This window comes from Bos indicus x Bos taurus, chromosome 7, assembly GCF_003369695.1.
Source record: "Bos indicus x Bos taurus breed Angus x Brahman F1 hybrid chromosome 7, Bos_hybrid_MaternalHap_v2.0, whole genome shotgun sequence".
In the NCBI taxonomy this organism is placed as follows: Eukaryota; Metazoa; Chordata; class Mammalia; order Artiodactyla; family Bovidae; genus Bos; species Bos indicus x Bos taurus.
This window is the reverse complement of record NC_040082.1, coordinates 101,664,694-101,685,979: the sequence shown is the minus strand read 5'-3', so window position 1 is coordinate 101,685,979 and position 21,286 is coordinate 101,664,694. Positions and strand designations below refer to the sequence as shown.

Sequence of the window (21,286 nt, the reverse complement as noted above, 5' to 3'; positions counted from 1 at the left end):
AAACTAATAAAGAGTTTAGATCAACTATATACCAGTTCCTAGGAAAAGAATGAAATCTTGCCATTAGCAACAACATGGTTGGAACTTGAAGCCATTATGATAAGTGAGATAAGTCATATAGGCTTTTTAAAATATGGAGTTTCCTAAAGCACTGAAGAAAATTTATGACCAACCTAGATAGCATATTGAAAAGCAGAGACATTACTTTGCCAACAAAGGTCCGTCTAGTCAAGGCTATGGTTTTTCCAGTGGTCATGTATGGGTGTGAGAGTTGGATTGTGAAGAAAGCTGAACTCCAAAGAATTGATGCTTTTGAACTGTGGTGTTGGAGAAGACTCTTGAGAGTCCTTTGGACTGCAAGGAGATCCAACCAGTCCATTCTGAAGGAGATCAGCCCTGGGATTTCTTTGGAAGGAGTGATGCTAAAGCTGAAACTCCAGTACTTTGGCCACCTCATGCGAAGAGTTGACTCATTGGAAAAGACTCTGATGCTGGGAGGGATTGGGGGCAGGAGGAGAAGGGGACGGCAGAGGATGAGATGGCTGGATGGCATCACTGACTCGATGGACGTGAGTCTCAGTGAACTCCGGGAATTGGTGATGGACAGGGAGGCCTGGTGTGCTGCGATTCATCGGGTCGCAAAGAGTCGGACATGACTGAGTGACTGAACTGAACTGACTGAAAGCACTAAAGACACATGTGGGCTTCATGATTTGAAGGTTCAGCAGTAACACGGAGGCTACATAATTTTTCAACCTTCTCTGACAATATCTCTCCTCACTAATCCTCCTGCTCATTTTCTCTCACCAGATTGGCTTCCTTTTATCAACTTGGTCATCTTAAGCAAGCATTCTCCTCAGGGCCTGTGCACTAGTTGCTCCCTTGTAAGGACACCCTCCCCCAAGTCTGTTCATGACAGTCACCCTTCTTTGAAGTCTGTTCAAATAACATCTTGTTTGCAGTTCTTGTCTAAACAGGCCTAAAATAGTATTTCCTTTTCACCCTTGCTTTTATGCCAGCTTTCTTTTCTTTTTATTTTATGAGTCTCTTTTTAAGAGACCCATAAGCATAAGACATGTTATATATACATTTAAATTTCTATGTAACTTTTTATTTGTTTATATTCTCTCTGCACAACCAGATTTTATGAGCTTTTGTTTTCCAACACCCTAACTCCCTGCATAGATAGTATCTCGAATATTGTCACAATTCAATTTATATTCCTCAAGTGTATGAAAGAATTTCTCATTAAAATTGTAGTAAATACATGTTATGTAAAATACATAACATGTTGGGGGAAACTGACCATGAGACAACTTTGCTAACTAGAGATGACACAGGAGATTCCTTCAAGTGCACAAAATCCATGAACAAAATGCTGAAAGCAATTATTGATGGCAAAATATAAATGGTAGCATTTCTACCACATGAGTAATGATGCTTTTGTGTGAAAATAAATCATGCTATTTCCCTATTTTTCTATAGTCACCATCAACACATGGCAATAAGAAACCTAACAGGAGTTTCACAATTTCTTCTTCTGGGAGTCTCAGAGGAATTAAAATTGCAACACTTCATATTTGGTCTTTTCCTCTCCATGTACCTGATCACTGTATTTGGAAACTTGCTCATCATCCTGGCCGTCAGCTCAGACTCCCACCTGCACACCCCCATGTACTTCTTCCTCTCCAACCTGTCCTTTGTAGACATCTGCTTCACCTCAACCACCATCCCAAAGATGCTGTGGAATATCCAGACACAGAGAAAAGTCATAACCTATGAAGGCTGCATCACCCAGATGTATTTTTTCACACTCTTTGCAGGACTGGACATCTTGCTTCTAACAGTGATGGCCTATGATCGCTTCATGGCCATCTGCCACCCCCTGCACTACACGGTCATCATGAACCCCCAGGTCTGTGAACTGTTGGTGCTGGTGTCCTGGGTCATCAGTGTCCTGCATTCCTTGTTAGAAAGCTTAAGTTTGTTGAGACTGTCATTCTGTACCTTCTTAGAAATCCCCCACTTTTTCTGTGAACTCAATCAGATGATCCAACTTGCCAGTTCTGACACCTTTCTCAATAATGTGGTGATGTATTCTGGAGCTGTGTTCCTGGCTGGGGGTTCCTTCACGTGTATTCTTCACTCTTACTCTAGGATAGTTTCTTCCATAGGCAGAATCTCATCATCTCAGGGGAAGTATAAAGCATTTTCCACCTGTGCGTCTCACCTCTCAGTTGTCTCCTTATTTTATTGTACAGGTTTAGGAGTGTACCTCAGCTCTGCTGGTACCCACAGCTTCCACTCAAGTGCAACAGCCTCGGTGATGTACACTGTGGTCACACCCATGCTGAACCCCTTCATCTATAGTCTGAGAAATAAAGACTTAAAGAAGGGTCTGAAAAAACTCTTTAGAAAGTTAATCATAAAAGGTCCTATTGGCATAGGTCTTAAGAAGTGCTTAGCCGCTCAGTCATGTCCAACTCTTTGTGACCTTTTAGACTGTAACCCGTCAGGCTCTGTCCATAGGATTTCCCAGGCAAGTATACTAGAGTGGGTCGCAATGCCCTCCTCTAGGGGATCTCCCTGAACCAGGAATCGAACCCATATCTCCTATGTCTCCTGAATTGCAGGTGGATTCTTTACTCGCTCAGCCATCAGGGAAGCCCAATAGATCTGAATTCTCCTGGCTTATAACCTGATCTCTTGAGAACAGAGAATCAGCAGGAAAAATTTCTTTCTGTCCAGACCAAGTTCTATAGGGAATTCATGTGCTTACAGGCCATTGTAAAATGAGAGAAATGTACATAATGAGCAGACAGAGAGAGCTGTAAATATCTCCTCTGCTGTGGTCCCTGAGCTTGTACAACTTGGGTGTGGATGAGACACAGTTGTTGCTTTCGGAGTCCTAAGTCTGGCTCAAATTTCGATAGTTTAACCCTTCCTGCTGTCTCATCTGCACACAGAGCTTCAGTCTCCATCATCAACCATCCAGGAAGGGATTCAGACTTCTGCCTAGAGAACTACCTCTCAGAGTTCCCATGCTGGTGAGTCCAAGAACCCAAAAGACACTGCAGGAACAGGTCATAGAGAATGAAAATCAAGAATATTTGCCTGAGGACACTTGAAAAATAATTCAGTCTATCCCAGAGTCCAAAGAACATTGTGGTGGTTTGCTTGTTTGATTGAAATATCAAAGTATTTTTTAGATGCTAAAAAGAGAACTCAGTAAGGCAATGCTCAATGATGACAATTAAATGACAGGAAATAAAGCCCAATTACAAAAGGGAAGAGAGACATAAAGGGCTTCCAGGCAGAATATAATAGAATGTATATCCAAGTATGTTACTAATTCACTGGAAGAAAGAGGTAAGGTGTTAACTGGAGGGACATAAAATGAAGTGAAGGCATTTTTTTCGAACTTTCAATATAGGGCATATTTGACTATATTTCCTTATTGATGAGAAAGGTCCACACCAAAGAAGGCCTGCAAACACATCCTTGCAACAGCAGTTGCAAGAGACATGTATTTCACAGCATTTTTTATGGGGAAAACAAAGGAAGGAAAATAATTAATTTGCATAAAGAGGAATGCTAATGAACTTGAATTATTTATTCCATTACTTGTGATGCTTGAATATGTAAGTGGATTTGATAACTATTTACTTTCTGTATCTCAAATTATCTTTGTGACTCCTTTCCTTGGTAGAATAGAACTGGAGAATTTCTATTCTTGTTTATAATTGCTGCTGCTGCTTCATCTTGTCCGACTCTGTGCAACCCCATAGATGGCAGCCCACCAGGCTCCCCCATCCCTGGGATTCTCCAGACAAGAGTACTGGAGTGGGTTGCCATTGCCTTCTCTGTGTTTATAATTATGATCTTTCAAATAAACAGTTGGAGGTTACCACTACCCCCTCATACTGGTTGTTTGTCATTTTGTTCTTTATTTATGTATAGATGTGTTTGAGGGGAATTGTGAATATATATGAATTTGGTGTGGTCAAATTTCTCAATTAATCATATTGTATATTCTCCATTGCCTTCTATTTATTTATTTATTGGTGTATAGTTGTTTTACCACATTGTGTTAGTTTTTGTAGTGCTATGAAGTGAATCAGCTGTATGTATACATACATCCCCTCCCTCTTGGGCCTCCCTTCCATCCCCCATCCCATCTATCTAGGTCATCATGGAGCACCGAGCTGAGCTCCCTGTGCGGCACAGTAGGTCCTCACTAGCTATCTGTTTTACACATGGCAGTGCACCTGCGTCAGTCCCAATCTCCAAATTCATCCCCCTTCTCCCCCCTACCTGTGTCCATATGTCTTTTCCCGACGTCTGTGTCTCTATTCCTGCCCAACAAAAAGGTTCCTCAGTGCCATTTTTCTAGATTCCATGTACATGCATCACTATATATTTGTTTTTATTAAAAATTTTTTTTTTCTGAAAGAAACTGAGCTGTCAGTTTAATATTCTCCACTTGCCGATCACTGTTTTAGACAAAAATGAAGTTGAAAGTTCTGTATCCTTTGTGCTAATAAATCACTGATTACAGTTTTTCCAACATGCATTTACATCTCTGCTATTTCTAATTGCTCCTTTATTTATTTATTTTTGGCCACCCTACATGGCATATGGGATCTTTGTTCCCTGACCAGGGATGGAACTTGTGCCCCCTGCAATGGAAGTGCTAATTCTTAACCACTGGACCACCAGGGAAATGCCTAATTGCTCCTTTTGATTAGACCTATGTTTAAAAGTTGCTTCACATCAAACCATCATTTGGAAGGCATTCTTGTTTATCATTTGACTAATGTTCACTATACCTTCTGTGAAATTTGAAAGTGAAGTCATTCAGTCATGCCAGACTCTTTGTGACCCCATGGACTCCTCTGTCCATGGAATTCTCCAGGCAAGAATACTGGGGTGGGTTGCCATTCCCTTCTCCAGGAGATCTTCCTGACCCAGGAACTGAACCCAGGTCTCCTGCATTGCAGGCAGATTCTTTTCTATCTGAGCCACCAGGGTACACTGAAATCCACAACTATTCATATAAGGTGAAATTATAACTTAAATACTGCTTTTTCCCTACATTTAAAAAGTCATTCTGTTTCATTCTTTTTTTCCAAGTCATTGGCAACTTAACTTTATATTAATGATCCATGTTGATTTTGTTAAATTGTTACTATTTCACATTTTTATATAGCATAGATTTTCATTCCATTTTGTTACATACAGTTGTTTTAAAACTACTCTACTTGACCTAGTCTCACTCAAGTTAACATTTCTTTTGCCATAAATTCTTAGATTATTTTAAAACTTCTCTTTCTGTATTATGCATGAAGTCTTAACTACCAGACTGCTAGGGTAGTTCCCAAAAATTAACATCTTGTTTGTACTGTCCACTTTGGATATATTCTTGACTATGGTAATTGTTAAAGATGTTTGTCAGCCTGAAAGCATTTAAATTCCTAATGGAAAAAATCTTACTCATTATTGAAATAAAAATTGATTTAAAGTGAAAAAGAATATTTTTAGTTTAACTATTAATAGCTATCTTCAGATTGTTTATCAGAGACTGCTTCTTTACTGCTACTAGCACATTTAGGGGTAATTATTCTTACCCCAAAATCTGAAAGGCCTTTAAGTTTATCCCAGAACAATGGTATGAAAAATATTTTTTGTTGTTCTCTTAAACTATATACTGAGTTCAAGCAAAGATTTTTATGCTTGGTCATGATTTTGATTTGCCTGGTATTATTATTATGTACCCACATATTATATGTCCATTTTTCTATCAATATCAATATTTCAAATAATTTTTACAAAAGACTGTTTTTGAACTGACTTTAATTACATGCTTTTGGGCATAAATTAAAAAAATTCTCTCTAGTTAAAAATGTCTATCATCTTACTTCTGAGTATCTTGACTTATTTATCAGGATTTTGCGCATGCAAAAACTTTATAGGTATATTGCAAGATGTTTATCTATGAAGTCTCTGTTACACTTACACTGAGGTCATAATCTTTCTAATTTTTTGCAAGATGTTTTGGGGTAGGAAACTACAGACTTGGTAAAATAAATAGACACTTGTGTTTAATTTTATCAACAATTCACTTCTTCCAAATAAAATGAAATACAACCTTACCACATATTAAATGTCCATAAATAGAAACCTAAGTCCTAATGTATCCATCAAATAACTGAGAATATGCTATATACCAGATCATTCTAGGAGGATTATGTTTTATGTTATTTGATATCTAGGTCTTTGTCAACTTAATTAATCCATTTTTATATCATGAGTCAAAAAGTCACTCAATCATGTTGACTTTTTGCGACCTATGGACTATGCATACAGTCTATGGCATTCTCCATGCCAGAATACTGGAGTGGGTAGCCATTCCCTTCTCCAAGGGATCTTCCTAACTCAGTAATCAAATCCAGGTCTCCCGCATTGCAGGTGGATTCTTTACCAGTTGAACCATAAGGAAAACCCATAAGTTATTGCTATTATATTTCTTATACAATTAGTTTTGAATGCTCCATTCAATTTTGTTTGCTAAAATTGTCTTGAAACCATACTATTTAACCTGGTTTCATTCTCCTTTCCCCAATTTTTCATTTTTTTAAAATTCATTTTTGTACAAGCACATATATATTCACACATGGTTAAAATACAAAGTTGAACATAACAGGTGAAGTCTTTGTCTGCTTGGATTCTGTGTTCATTGAGAAGATGAGTACAATGAAAGAAATGTACGAATAACACAATGTCTCAGGTAACTAATATGAAGAATGTTACTCAGAAGGTTGGAATCATCATGACGTGTATATCTTATGTGTATGGACCTTGGAGGTCACTGATGGTTGGGCAAACTAGGACCAAAGTGTGCATACAAGAATTAACAGAAAAATGGTGAAAACCCAAGGATAGCAAAGAGAAGGGGCCACATACGAAAAGAGAGAAAGAGGACTGCCTAGTCTGCTATCAGGCCACATAAAAACAATTAAACAAAAAAATATAAAACAGGCACAGGAAAAACAGGTTTTGCTGCCTCATCTTACAGATGGGCTTTCCAGGTGGCACTAGTGGTAAAGAACCTGCCTGCCAATGCAGGAGACATGAATTGTGGGTTAGATCCCTGGGTCAGGAAGATCCCCTGGAGGAGGAAATGGCAAGCCACTCCAGTATTCTTTTTTTTTTTCTTCACTTTTCTTTTTTTCTTTTTTAACTTTACAATATTGTATTGGTTTTGCCATATATCAACATGAATCCGCCACAGGTATACATGTATTCCCCATCCTGAACCCTCCTCCATCCTCCCTCCCTGTACCATCCCTCTGGGTCATCCCAGTGCACCAGCCCCAAGCATCCAGTATCGTGCATCGAACCTGGACTGGTGACCTGTTTCATATATGATATTATACATGTTTCAATGCCATTCTCCCAAATCATCCCACCCTCTCTCTCTCCCACAGAGTCCAAAAGACTGTCTGGAGAATCCCATGCACAGAGGAGCCTAGAGGGTTACAGTCCATGGGTTTGCAAAGAGTCAGACATGACTAAAGTGACTAAGCACAGGATACCACATTAAAAGTGGCCAACATTCATTTTACATTATGTATTGTACTTTATATACATCCTTTTACAAGCGTTGTTTTTTTGCCTTTACTCATTTTTATCTTGAGTGGTATAATCTGCAAACGTTTTATAGCATAGACATGACTACTTTATCTTTTGGGTAAGTGTATTCTTTTTTTTTTAATCATTTTTCCTGTGCATCAAGGGAGTATTCAGTTCAGTTGCTCAGTCATGTCTGACTTTGCAACCCCATGAATCACAGCATACCAGGCCTCCCTTTCTATCACCAACTCTTGGAGTCCACCCAAACCCATGTCCATTGAGTGGGTCCATTGAGATGGCATCCAACCATCTCATCCTCTGTTGTCCCATTCTCCTGCTGCCCTCAATCTTTCCCAGCATCAGGGTCTTTTCAAATGAATCAGCCCTTGGCATCAGGTGGCCAAAGTATTGGAGTTTCAGCTTCTACATCAGTCCTTCCAATGAACACCCAGGACTGATCTCCTTTAGGATGGATCTCCTTGCAGTCCAAGGGACCCTCAAGAGTCTTCTCCAACACCACAGTTCAAAAGCATTAATTTTTCAGCACTCAGATTTCTTCACAGTCCAACTCTCACATTCATACATGACCACTGGAAAAACAATAGCCTTGACTAGATGGACCTTGGTTGGCAAAGTAAGTCTCTGCTTCTGAATATGCTGTCTAGGCTGGTCATAATTTCCTTCCAAGGAGTAAGCGTCTTTTAATTTCATGGCTGCAATCACCATCTACAGTCATTTTGGAGCCCAGAAAAATAAATTCAGCCACTGTTTCCACTGTTGCCCCATCTATTTGCCATTAAGTGATGGGACCAGATACCATGATATTCGTTTTCTGAATGTTGAGCTTTAAGCCAACTTTTCTCTCTCCTCTTTCACTTTCAAGAGGCTTTTTAGTTCCTCTTCACTTTCTGCCATAAGGGTGGTGTCATCTGCATATCTGAGGTTATTGATATTTCTCCAGGCAATCTTGATTCCAGCTTGTGCTTCTTCCAGCCCAGGGTTTCTCATGATGTACTCTGCATAGAAGTTAAACAAGCACGGTGACAATATACAGCTTTGACGTACTCCTTTTCCTATTTGGAACCAGTCTGTTGTTCCATGTCCAGTTCTAACTGTTGCTTCCTGATGTGCATATAGGTTTCTCAAGAGGCAGGTCAGGTGTTCTGCTAGTCCCATCTCTTTCAGAATTTTCCACAGTTTATTGTGATCCACACAGTCAAAGGCTTTGGCATAGTCAATAAAGCAGAAATAGATGCTTTCCTGGAACTCTCTTGCTTTTTCGATTTATCCAGCGGATGTTGGCATTTTGATCTCTGGTTCCTCTGCCTTTTCTAAAACCAGCTTGAACATCTGGAAGTTCATGGTTCACATACTGCTGAAGCCTAGCTTGGAGAATTTTGAGCATTACTTTACTAGCGTGTGACATGAGTGCAATTCCGCAGTAGTTTGAGCATTCTTTGGCATTGCCTTTCTTTGGGATTGGAATGAAAACTGAACTTTTCCAGTCCTGTGGCCACTGCTGAGTTTTCCACACTTGCTGGTATATTGAAAGCAGCACTTTCACAACATCATCTTTCAGGATTTGAAATACCTCAACTGGAATTCCATCACCTCCACTAGCTTTGTTCATAGTGATTCTTTCTAAGGCCCACTTGACTTCACATTCCAGGATGTCTGGCTCTAGGTGAGTTATCACACCATCGTGATTATCTTGGCTGTGAAGATCTTTTTTGTACAGTTCTTCTGTGTATTCTTGCCACCTCTTCTTAATATCTTCTGCTTTTGTTAGGTCCATACCATTTCTGTCCTTTATTGAGCCCATCTTTGCATGAAATGTTCCCTTGGTATCTCTAATTTTCTGGAAGAAATCTCTAGTCTTTCCCATTCTGTTGTTTTCCTCTATTTCTTTACACTGATCGCTGAGGAAGACTTTCTTATCTCTTCTTGCTATTCTTTGGAACTCTGCATTCAGATGCTTATATCTTTCCTTTTCTCCTTTGCTCTTCACTTCTCTTCTTTTCACAGCTATTTTTAAGGCCTCCCCAGACAGCCATTTTGCCTTTTTTTTTTTATTTTTTTATTCTCAAGGGAGTATAGAAGCACATGAAATGTCACCAGAACCAAAGAAGGTTTTCTTTACCACAATCTGTCAGGGACCATTTGAGTTTATTAGATTTTTCTTTTCTCTTCTGTCCAGTTTCCGTCTCTGTCCTTTGATACATACACACATCATTTTTCAGTTTTATTTATTTATTTATTTTTGCCTGTGCTGTGTCTTCATTGATGTGTGGGCTTTTCTCTAGTTGGGCAAGCAGGGGGCGCTTTCTAGATGCACTGTGCAGACTTCTCATTGTGGTGGTTTCTGTTTGGGGGAGCACGGGCTTTAGGGCACTCTGGCTCAGTAGTTACCATGCATGGGCTTAGTTATCTGGCAGTATGTGGAATCTTCCTGGACCAGGGATTGAACCTGTGACCCCTGCATTGACAGCCAGATTCTTAACCATTGAACCACTAAGGAGGAAGTATATATATATATATATATATATATATATATATATATATATATATATTTGAGAATGAAAATCATATATATATGTGTGTATACACACACACACAAGCATATAGCATCACAGACTCAATGGACATGAATGCGAGAAAACTCTAGGAGATAGTGAAGGACAGGGAAGTCTGATGTGCTACAGTCCATGGAAAGAATCATACATGACTTATCGACTGAACAAAAACATGAGTTTATGTAATACATTTTCAACATAAGTTTAATAGAAAACATAAACTGGCTATATAAAAACAGAGCTCCAAGTTTATTGGTTCTGTGTTCAGTTGTTTCAGTTGTGTATAATTCTTTGCAAGCCTATGGACTGTAACCCACCAGGCTCCTCTGTCCATGGGATTCTCTAGGTAAGAATACTGGAGTGGGTTGCCATGCCCTTCTCCAAAGGATCTTCCTGACCCAGGGATCAAACTTGGGTCTTTTGTGTCCCCTGCATTGCAGGCAGATTCTTTACCTGTAGAGCTATCTTGGAATGTTGGAAAATTTACAAACTGGAATTTCTGGATGCCATTTCTAGATAATTTGCCATGATCATCTTGAGTTATATCAACATCTAACTTAATAAGGGTAGTTAGGGGTGAAAAAGACGTGGAAGTTACACAGCATAGGAAAGAAGATTCTACTGTGTGTGTGTGTTTTCATGCCCTGTGAAGTGTGTGAAGTCCTCCAAATAGGAGTACTGAGCACATATATTCCAAGGTGAATCTTATAACAGGGCTCTAAACTCAACTGACAGAAAGGATTCATTAGTACTTACAAGCCAACTTTGCAACAATTTCCTAAGGTTCTAAAAATACGTAATGTATATAAGGGACTCCTTGATATTTGATGTTTCAGCAGCAGCAGGGAGGCCACCTTGCTCCTCAGCACCCTATGACATCATCTCTCCTCACTTTCCCTCCTGCCCATTACCTTTCCCATACCGCACATCTTAAAGAAGTACCTCTCTTTGCACTGCTGTTCTCCCTGCCTGGCACACATTTCATCTGATATGTTCATGGAAATGTCACCTTGTTTTTCAAGTTTTCAAGCCTTAGCATGAACATCCATAAAAAATAGCACCCCTTCTTTACTCATTCTCTTATACCTGCTTTCATTTTCTTCATAGCATCTATCACGGTCTGAGAAGATATACATACCTTTTTTTTTTTTAATTCTCTGGATATTTCTCTGTAGATGGATAGTAAGAATTTTTTTTTTTTTTTTTCACATTCAATACTTTTTATTTTTTATTTTTTTTTTAAACTTTACATAATTGTATTAGTTTTGCCAAATATCAAAATGAATCCGCCACAGGTATACATGTGCTCCCCATCCCGAACCCTCCTCCCTCCTCCCTCCCCATACCATCCCTCTGGGCCGTCCCAGTGCACCAGCCCCCAGCATCCAGCATCATGCATCGATCCTGGACTGGCAACTCGTTTCCTACATGATATTTTACATGTTTCATTGCCATTCTCCCAAATCTTCCCACCCTCTCCCTCTCCCACAGAGTCCATAAGACTGTTCTATACATCAGTGTCTCTTTTGCTGTCTCGTACACCGGGTTATTGTTACCATCTTTCTAAATTCCATATATATGCGTTAGTATACTGTATTTATGTTTTTCCTTCTGGCTTACTTCACTCTGTATAATAGGCTCCAGTTTCATCCACCTAATTAGAACTGATTCAAATGTATTCTTTTAATGGCTGAGTAATACTCCATTGTGTATATGTACCACAGCTTTCTTATCCATTCATCTGCTGATGGACATCTAGGTTGCTTCCATGTCTTGGCTATTATAAACAGTGCTGCGATGAACATTGGGGTACACGTGTCTCTTTCCCTTCTGGTTTCCTCAGTGTGTATGCCCAGCAGTGGGGTTGCTGGATCATAAGGCAGTTCTATTTCCAGTTTTTTAAGGAATCTCCACACTGTTCTCCATAGTGGCTGTACTAGTTTGCATTCCCACCAACAGTGTAAAAGGGTTCCCTTTTCTCCACACCCTCTCCAGCATTTATTATTTGTAGACTTTTGGATCGCAGCCATTCTGACTGGTGTGAAATGGTACCTCATAGTGGTTTTGATTTGCATTTCTCTGATAATGAGTAATGTTGAGCATCTTTTCATGTGTTTGTTAGCCATCTGTATGTCTTCTTTGGAGAAATGTCTATTTAGTTCTTTGGCCCATTTTTTGATTGGGTCGTTTATTTTTCTGGAGTTGAGCTGTAGGAGTTGCTTGTATATTTTTGAGATTAGTTGTTTGTCCGTTGCTTCATTTGCTATTATTTTCTCCCATTCTGAAGGCTGTCTTTTCACCTTGCTAATAGTTTCCTTTGATGTGCAGAAGCTTTTAAGGTTAATTAGGTCCCATTTGTTTATTTTTGCTTTTATTTCCAATATTCTGGGAGGTGGGTCATAGAGGATCCTGCTGTGATGTATGTCGGAGAGTGTTTTGCCTATGTTCTCCTCTAGGAGTTTTATAGTTTCTGGTCTTACGTTTAGATCTTTAATCCATTTTGAGTTTATTTTTGTGTATGGTGTTAGAAAGTGGTCCAGTTTCATTCTTTTACAAGTGGTTGACCAGATTTCCCAGCACCACTTGTTAAAGAGATTGTCTTTAATCCATTGTATATTCTTGCCTCCTTTGTCGAAGATAAGGTGTCCATATGTGCGTGGATTTATCTCTGGGCTTTCTATTTTATTATTTTTAAGCTCCCCATACTCATTGACTAGACAGCACCTGGAACATTGTCAGCATGCAATTTAAATGGCCTGAAAAAATGAAAAAAAATTACCCTTCAATATGAGAAATATTTGACTTGCCAGGGAAAATGCTGAAAGCTGAACAAGCTTGCTAATAAAAGATTACATAAGAAATTCCGCCAAGGGGACTGAATTCATAAACAAATTTTTGAAATTAATATTTTGATAAGTGATTATAAATGGCAGCCCTTCAACAATGTGAGTAATATCTGATTGTGTAAAAATCAGTCATGTTATTTTCCCCTTTTCTCATAGTTACCTTCAGCCCATGGTACCTCTCCATGTACCTGATCACTGTGTTTGGAAACCTGCTCATCATCCTGGCCGTCAGCTCAGACCCCCACCTCCACACCCCCATGTACTTCCTCCTCTCCAACCTATCCTTTGTAGACATCTGTATCACCTCCACCATCACCCCAAAGATGCTGTGTAACACCCAGACACAGAGCCACATTATAACCTATGAAGGCTGTATGATTCAGATGTATTTTTTCATGCTGTTTGCAGGGTTGGATGACTTCCTCCTGACTGTGATGGCTTACGACCGCTTTGTGGCCATCTGCCACCCCCTTCACTATACAGTCATCATGAACCCACAACACTGTGGAATTCTGGTTTTGGTTAGCTGTATCATTAGTGTCCTACATTCCTTGTTAGAAACCTTAATGGTATTGACACTGTCCTTCTGCAGAGAGGTGGAAATCCCTCACTATTTCTGTGAACTCAAGCAGTTGATTCAACTTGCGTGTTCTAACAACTTTCTTAATGAACTGGTGATGAATTGTGCAGCTGGGCTTCTGGGTGGTGTTCCACTTGCTGCTATCCTTTACACTTACTGCAAGATAGCTTCCTCAATATGTAGAATCTCATCAGCTCAGGGGAAGTATAAAGCATTCTCCACCTGTGCATCTCACCTCTCAGTCGTCTTCTTATTTTACTGTACATGCTTAGGAGTGTATCTTAGCTCTGCTGCTCCCCACAACCCACACTCAAGTGCAACAGCCTCAGTGATGTACACCATGGTCACATCCATGCTGAACCCCTTCATCTACAGTCTGAGGAACAGAGACATTAAGAGAGCCCTGAGAGCGTTATTTCAATTGTGAGCTATAAAAAAACGTAATTCACCTGGGCTGAAGAAAGGCCTCAGAATCATAAATTGCCAGGCTTTGATCAGGCTGTGGAAGTTGAACTTGCTCTTTCAATTTATTTCCTGAAATTTTCCTTTTTTTGACTTCAGCTTCTCCATACGATTTATATACCTTAGTTAAAGCTTGTGATATCTCTCATAATTCAAACATTTTTTTTTTCATTTTATGGTTTTCCCACTTTCTCAGATTTATTCTTAGCCTTGGATCTGGATAATTTGGGAATTAATCCTTTTTTCATACAGCTAGATGAATTTCTTAAAATTGCATGCATGCTAAGTCACTGTAGTCAAGTCCAACTGTTTGTGACCCTATGGACTATAGCCTGCCAGGATCCTCTGTCCATGGGATTCTCTAGGCAAGAATACTGGAGTGGATTGCTGTGCCTTCCTCCATGGGATCTTCCGGACCCAGGGATCTAACCTGCATCTCTTATGTCTTACCTGCAGGTTCTTTACCACTAGCGCCACCTGAGAAATCCTTCTTAAAATAATTTATTCTCTGATCATCTGTTTTACATATGGTAATATGCATGTTTCAATGGGGAGGGAGGTGGGAAGGGGTTCAGGATGGGGGTACATATTGCACCTGTGGCTGATTCATGTTGATGTATGGCAAAACTATCACAATTTCATAAAGTAATTATCCTCCAACTAAAATTAATTTATTAAAAAAGAAAAAAAAATATTTGTTCTCAAATAAAACATATAGCATCAATGACTTTTTTGTTGTTTGTATAAAGAATAGTCATGAGTTGTAGTTCTGCTATGAAGAAAAACTACTCTAAGCATTTATGTCTGTTCATGTATTTGTAAAGATTAAAATCTCATACAACAGATTTGATTTTTGTTTGTATCATTTCTTTGTATATAACTACCTTCACTCTTTTTCCTGATATTCTAGACTTTTAAAATTTAATGTCATTTGTAACATGCAATTTAATTGTTTTCTCCTCTTTAGGTTCCTATTATCTTGTTCACATATCTACCATGTGTGTGCATGCATGCTCGGTTGCTTCATTTGTGTCTGACTCTTTGTGACTCTATGGACTGTAGTCTGCCAAAATTCCTCTGTCCATGGAATTTTCCAGGCAAGAATACTAGAGTGGGTTTCCATGCCTTCCTCCAGGGGATATTCCCAGTCCAGGGATTGAACCTGTGTTTCCTGGGTCTCTGGCATTGCAAGCAGATTATTTACCCACTGAACCACCTGGGAAGCCCCATACCTATCATAGTTAATGGCAAAAATAGATAATCAAATGCCTGTATCCATGTGGTATCCCCAAGGCAATGCACTTTTGGAACTTTTCCCCTGATTTTTAAATCTGAAGTAGAGTTGATTCACAATGTCTTATTTATTTCAGGTGCATAACACACTGATTCAGTATTTTTACAGATTATTTTTTGCTGGGGTCCAGCCCCAGCTGATCCAGGGTATTCAAAGGGGAGAAGGAGTCAGCGACTATTTAAATATTCATCAAAGATATAAAGAGTAATAGAATGAGGATAGCTCAGTAGGAAAATTCAGTGGAGAAAAGAGGCGGAGTAGCTTGGTTTACGCGGGAGACCAATAAAACTTCAAGACAAGAAGCTTGCACCACGTACGTAGGCCACAGGCATCCTTCCATTCTCCCGAAGGAGAGGAGACACTGAGGCCTCCCTGGTCGGATCTTAGAAGCCCAGGCATAATTAGTAAGCATGGCAGGTTCCACGCTCCAGATGGAGACTCAGCCAGAGTTTGAGAGAGAGAGAGACATGGGGAGACCAGTATTTCGAGGAACTGATCCCAATTCTTTATTTTCCAGAGTCTGTTTTTATACACTGAGATGTTATGCAAAAGTCGTCAGGTGCTTCACACAAATGTATACAGAGGTCTTAGGGGTGTTACATCATCTTCTGGCCAGGGGGGCCTGCTGACAATTTACGACCCTCTCCTTGTGACAGTGGTCAGTCAACACTTATTTCTCCAGGGTTGATTATTCTTAAAACAGATGTCACTCAAATAAAGTTACATTCCTATAGGGTGAGGGTGTAGTGGGTTTTAGTTAAGGAAAGAATTTACTTGGCTTAAGGTCTAACGTGATTTATATCAAAGGTTAATACTTATTTCTTCTATATATTCATTAATGTGTGTAAGGGCAGGGGATGTGGAGTCTTAGCAACAAACATTGGCTTAACAAATGAAAAACCCTTCACCAATACAATTTCTAATCAGCCCACTATACTTATACTAATGGTTTTCTAACTTTTCTAAGGAACCTGTTTTTAGAAGGTTTAAAGCATCTCGTGCCTCTCACGGTTGGGAGGCTGTGAGCAATCACATGTGGCCGGACAAGCCTGTCAGGCAGGCTAGAGAACCTTCAGAGGAGTTTGTAGGTTGAAACACTCCTATCATGCCCAGGAATTATTATTAACTGAAGCTCTAAGTTAACTCCTTCTCCAAAAGAGGTGGTGGGGGACAGCCCCCCATAAAGTCAGAGGTGTAGGGGAGAGCACAAAGTAGTAAAGTAGGCAGGCTCTGGTTATGGGGGTAGATGCTCGAGAATTTCCAGGGGGACCCCTGAGGCTCGATCCTGCCTTTGCATATGTTGAGTCTCCTTCCTCATGACCTTTGCCATGGGCAGAGTGCCTCACGCCAGCCCCCAACAATTTTTCACTAAAAGTTAATAAAAGATAATGCCTATAATTGCCTGTGCTACACAATATATCCTTGTTACTTGCCTATACAGTAACTATCCTCTCTTTTTCCCATACTGCTAATTTGCTCATACCCCATTTTCTTTACAGTCTGGTAACTTTTAGTTTGTGTTTTGTATCTGTGAGTATATCTCTGTTTGCATATATTCTCATTGTATTATTTTTAAGATTCCATATGATCATTTACCATACATCGTAAGTTATATCATACACTAGTTTTTCTCTCTCTGACTTATTTCACTAAACCTAATAATAATAGGTCCATCCACATGGCTTCAAATAGCAGAATTTCATTTTTTAATGTCTGAGTAACATTTCACTATTTATACATATTAATGTTTATTTATTTGTGGCACATATTCTTTATATACTTGTCTATTGTTGGACATTTGAGTTGCTTCCATATTTTGGCTATCGTAAACAGTGCTGCCATGAACATTAGGGTGCATGCATCTTTTCAAATTTGTCCTTTTATAGTTTGGGGGTATATATTCCCAGAAGACTGGAAAAGGTCCGTTTTCATTCCAATCCCAAAGAAAGGCAATGCCAAAGAATGCTCAAACTACTGCACAGTTGCACTCATCTCACATGCTAGTAAAGTGATGCTCAAAATTCTCCAAGCCAGGCTTCAGCAATACGTGAACTGTGAACTTCCAGATGTTCAAGCTGGTTTTAGAAAAGGCAGAGGATACAATTATGTAAAGTTTAAAAATAAAATAAAATTAAAAAAATAAATAAAAATAAATAAAAAATTTTACTGAAAAAAAAAAAAAAAAAAAAAAGAACAGGCAGAGGAACCAAAGATCAAATTGCCAACATCCGCTGGATCATGGAAAAAGCAAGAGAGTTCGAGAAAAAAACATCTATTTCTGCCTTATTGACTATGCCAAAGCCTTTGACTGTGTGGATCACAATGCCAGTCCAGGTTCGATGCACGATACTGGATGCTTGGGGCTAGTGCACTGGGATGACCCAGAGGGATGGTATGGGGAGGGAGGAGGAAGGAGGGTTCAGGAGGGGGAGCACATGTATACCTGTGATGGATTCATTTTGATGTTTGGCAAAACTAATACAATTATGTAAAGTTTAAAAATAAAATAAAATAAAATAAATAAATAAATAAATAAATAAAATAGAATGATATTCCTGCTAGGAAAAAATCTTAACAAATGGAACAGAAAAAAATAAAAGTTTCAAAGATTTAACACAAGAAAAAATTTATGAAATGGTAAAATAAAGTTGTGCTGTGCTAAGCCAAAAAAAAAAAACAATAAACTGTGGAAAATTCTGAAAAAGATGGGAATCCCAGACCACCTGACCTGCTTCTTGAGAAAGCTATATGCAGGTCAGGAAGCAACAGTTAGAACTGGACATGGAACAACAGACTGGTTCCAAATAGGAAAAGGAGTACATCAAGGCTATATATTGTCACCCTGCTTATTTAAATTATATGCAGAGTACATCATGAGAAATGCTGGGCTGGAAGAAACACAAGCTGGAATCAAGATTGCCTGGAGAAATATCAATAACCTCAGATATGCAGATGACACCACCCTTATGGCAGAAAGTGAAGAGGAACTAAAAAACCTCTTGATGGAAGTGAAAGAGGAGAGAGAAAAGTTGGCTTAAAGCTCAACATTCAGAAAACGAAGATGATGCATCCAGTCCCATCACTTCACGGGAAATAGGTGGGGAAACAGTGGAAACAGTATCAAACTTTACTTTTTTGGGCTCCAAAATCACTGCAGATGGTGACTGCAGCCATGAAGTTAAAAGATGCTTACTCCTTGGAAGAAAATTTATGACCAACCTAGACAGCATATTCAAAAGCAGAGACATTACTTTGGCAACACAGATCTGTCTAGACAAGGCTATGGTTTTTCCTGTGGTCATGTATGGATGTGAGACTTGGACTGTGAAGAAGGCTGAGCACTGAAGAATTGATGCTTTTGAACTGTGGTGTTGGAGAAGACTCTTGAGAGTCCGTTGGACTGCAAGGAGATCCAACCAGTCCATTCTGAAGGAGATCAGCCCTGGGATTTCTTTGGAAGGAATGATGCTAAAGCTGAAACTCCAGTACTTTGGCCATGTCATGCGAAGAGTTGACTCATTGGAAAAGACTCTGATGCTGGGAGGGATTGGGGGCAGGAGGAGAAGGGGACGACAGAGGATGAGATGGCTGGATGGCATCACTGACTCGATGGACATGAGTTTGGGTGAACTCCGGGAATTGGTGATGGACAGGGAGGCCTGGCGTGCTGCAATTCATGGGGTCGCAAAGAGTCAGACACGACTGAGTGACTGAACTATATAACTATTCCCAAGAGTAATTTTCAGGGTCATATAATAGTTCTATTTTTAGGTCATTGAGAAACCTCCCTGCTGATTTCCAGAGTGAATGAGTGAGTGAGTGAGTGAAGGTCGTTTAGTCATGTCTGACTTTGTAACCTCATGGAGTAGACAGCTGATGGAATTCTCCAGGCCAGAATATTGGATTGGGTAGTCTTTCCTTTCTCCAGGAAATCTTCCCAATACAGCGATCAAACCCAGGTCTCCCACATTACAGGCAGATTTTTCACCAGCTGAGCCACAAGGGAAGCCCAAGAATACTGAAGTGGGTAGCCTATCCCTTCTGCAGCAGATCTTCCCAACCCAGGAATCAAACCAGGGTCTCCTGCACTGCAGGCGGATTCTTTACCAACTGAGCTATGAGGGAAGCCCATTTTCCTTAGTGGCTGTACCAATTTATAAACCCAACTATATTAATGGACAGATGGTCCAAACAGAAAATCAATAAGGCATTGGTTGTCTTAGATGACATTAGTCACTTAAATAAACCAGTTGGATAATAGGTAACACAAATTTGAATAAATATTTGACATAAAGAATGTGACCTCTCCTTTCTGGAGAGGACATATGCATGCCTATGGCCCATTCATGATGATGTATGGCAGAGGCCATCACAATATTATGAAATACGATATAGCAAAATCTTTGTTATATGTCAACTCCTTAAATTATGGAAAATCAATATTCAAGTGAGAGGAGGTTTATATGTTGAAGTGAAGGATTCAATGGCTTATTTTATGTGCTTTTATTAGATTATCTTCTGGTTTCTGGTTGAAAACTTAGAGTGCTGCCTATACATGAATTCTGCTGCTGCTCTAAAAAAATATCGTCCTATTTTCTAAGTTAGGCATAATACTAACTTAGGAGAAATGCATATACATTACAAATAAGAACAATTTTATGTCCTCTCTATGGTAAAGAATCTCTTCAGTCTTTATAATAAAAGGGTGACTCACAAGAACAATTGAATTCCTGTCTAGTCCTGTGTTTTAGGGTCATAAGTTTTTCTCCACATTCATTTTCTTTCAAACTCCTCTGGTTCCCCGAAAGGGAACTTTAATGGAGTTACATTTTAATAATGTGATCTAAATTAAACTTGAATAACAAAATGGTCATTTATGTTGTCTTGATAGCAAACCAAATGTCAAAAGTCTTCACTTCTGCTCATTTGGGCTGTTGTATCAGTAAGCTCTTGTTGCATAACAAGCCATTCTTTTTTTTTTTTTTAATACTTTATTGAGGTATAGTTGATTTACAATGTTGTGTCAATTTCTGCTATATAGCGAAGTGATTCAGTTATACACAGATACGCTTTATTTTTAAATCCTTTTTAATTATGCTTTATCACAGAATACTGAATATAGTTCCTGTGCTATAGTGTAGGACCTTGCTGTTTATTCATGCTAAATATAATAACTTGTATCTGTTAATTCCAAACTTTCAATCCATCCCCTCTACACTCCCTCTCCCTTGGCAACTGCCAGTCTGTTCTCTATGTCTGTGAGTCTGTTTCCGTTTCAGAGATAAGGACATTTGTTACGTTTGTGTCATATTTTAGATTCTTCATATAAGTGATATCATATGGTGTTCACAGCAAGCCATTATAAAAGCAAACAATTTGACATGTTTTGCTAACATGAAATTATATGGTGATGTTTCTTCTGGTGCAAATAAAAATTGTTTACCTTGAAATTTTCTTGTGTCTGTATTGCCAAATATTTCTATCTTAGTCAGTTTTAGTATATCTCATAGACTTAAGTATGTGATATTTTTATTTTCATTTGTCTTCAGGTGATTTTCTATTTCTCCCTTGGTATTTTTATTGACCTCATAGTTGTTCAGTAGCATGTGTTTCAGTTTTCACATAGTTCTGTTTTTTGTTTCCATCTTTCCTCTTTTATTTAATGTCTAGTTTTATATCTTAGTGATTGGAAGAGAAGCTTGATGTGATTCAAAATTTCCTAAATTTATTGAGGCTAGTTTTGTGTCCCCAGAACGCGGCCTATTCTTGAGAATGCCCCATGTACACTTGAGAAAAAAGTGTATATTCTTCTACATTAGGATGGAATGTTCTATATAAATATATAAAATGCATCTGGCCTTATATTTAATTTGCTGCTACTGCTGCTAAGTTGCTTCAG

At 39.0% G+C, this 21,286-nt stretch overlaps 2 protein-coding genes across 2 annotated transcripts; both read left to right on the top strand.

The window, feature by feature from the left end:
- The first annotated feature begins 1,597 nt into the window (after window positions 1–1,597).
- On the top strand, window positions 1,598–3,970 carry LOC113896456 (olfactory receptor 7A17-like). The gene is made up of 3 exons (XM_027548633.1): window positions 1,598–1,952; window positions 2,238–2,418; window positions 3,961–3,970. Exons 1-3 carry the CDS (start codon window positions 1,598–1,600, stop codon window positions 3,968–3,970), a joined length of 546 nt encoding a protein of 181 aa, XP_027404434.1.
- A 222-nt stretch (window positions 3,971–4,192) lies between these two features.
- On the top strand, window positions 4,193–14,058 carry LOC113896455 (olfactory receptor 7A10-like). Its single transcript, XM_027548632.1, has 2 exons — window positions 4,193–4,226; window positions 13,208–14,058. Exons 1-2 carry the CDS (start codon window positions 4,193–4,195, stop codon window positions 14,056–14,058), a joined length of 885 nt encoding a protein of 294 aa, XP_027404433.1.
- Window positions 14,059–21,286: the final 7,228 nt, after the last annotated feature.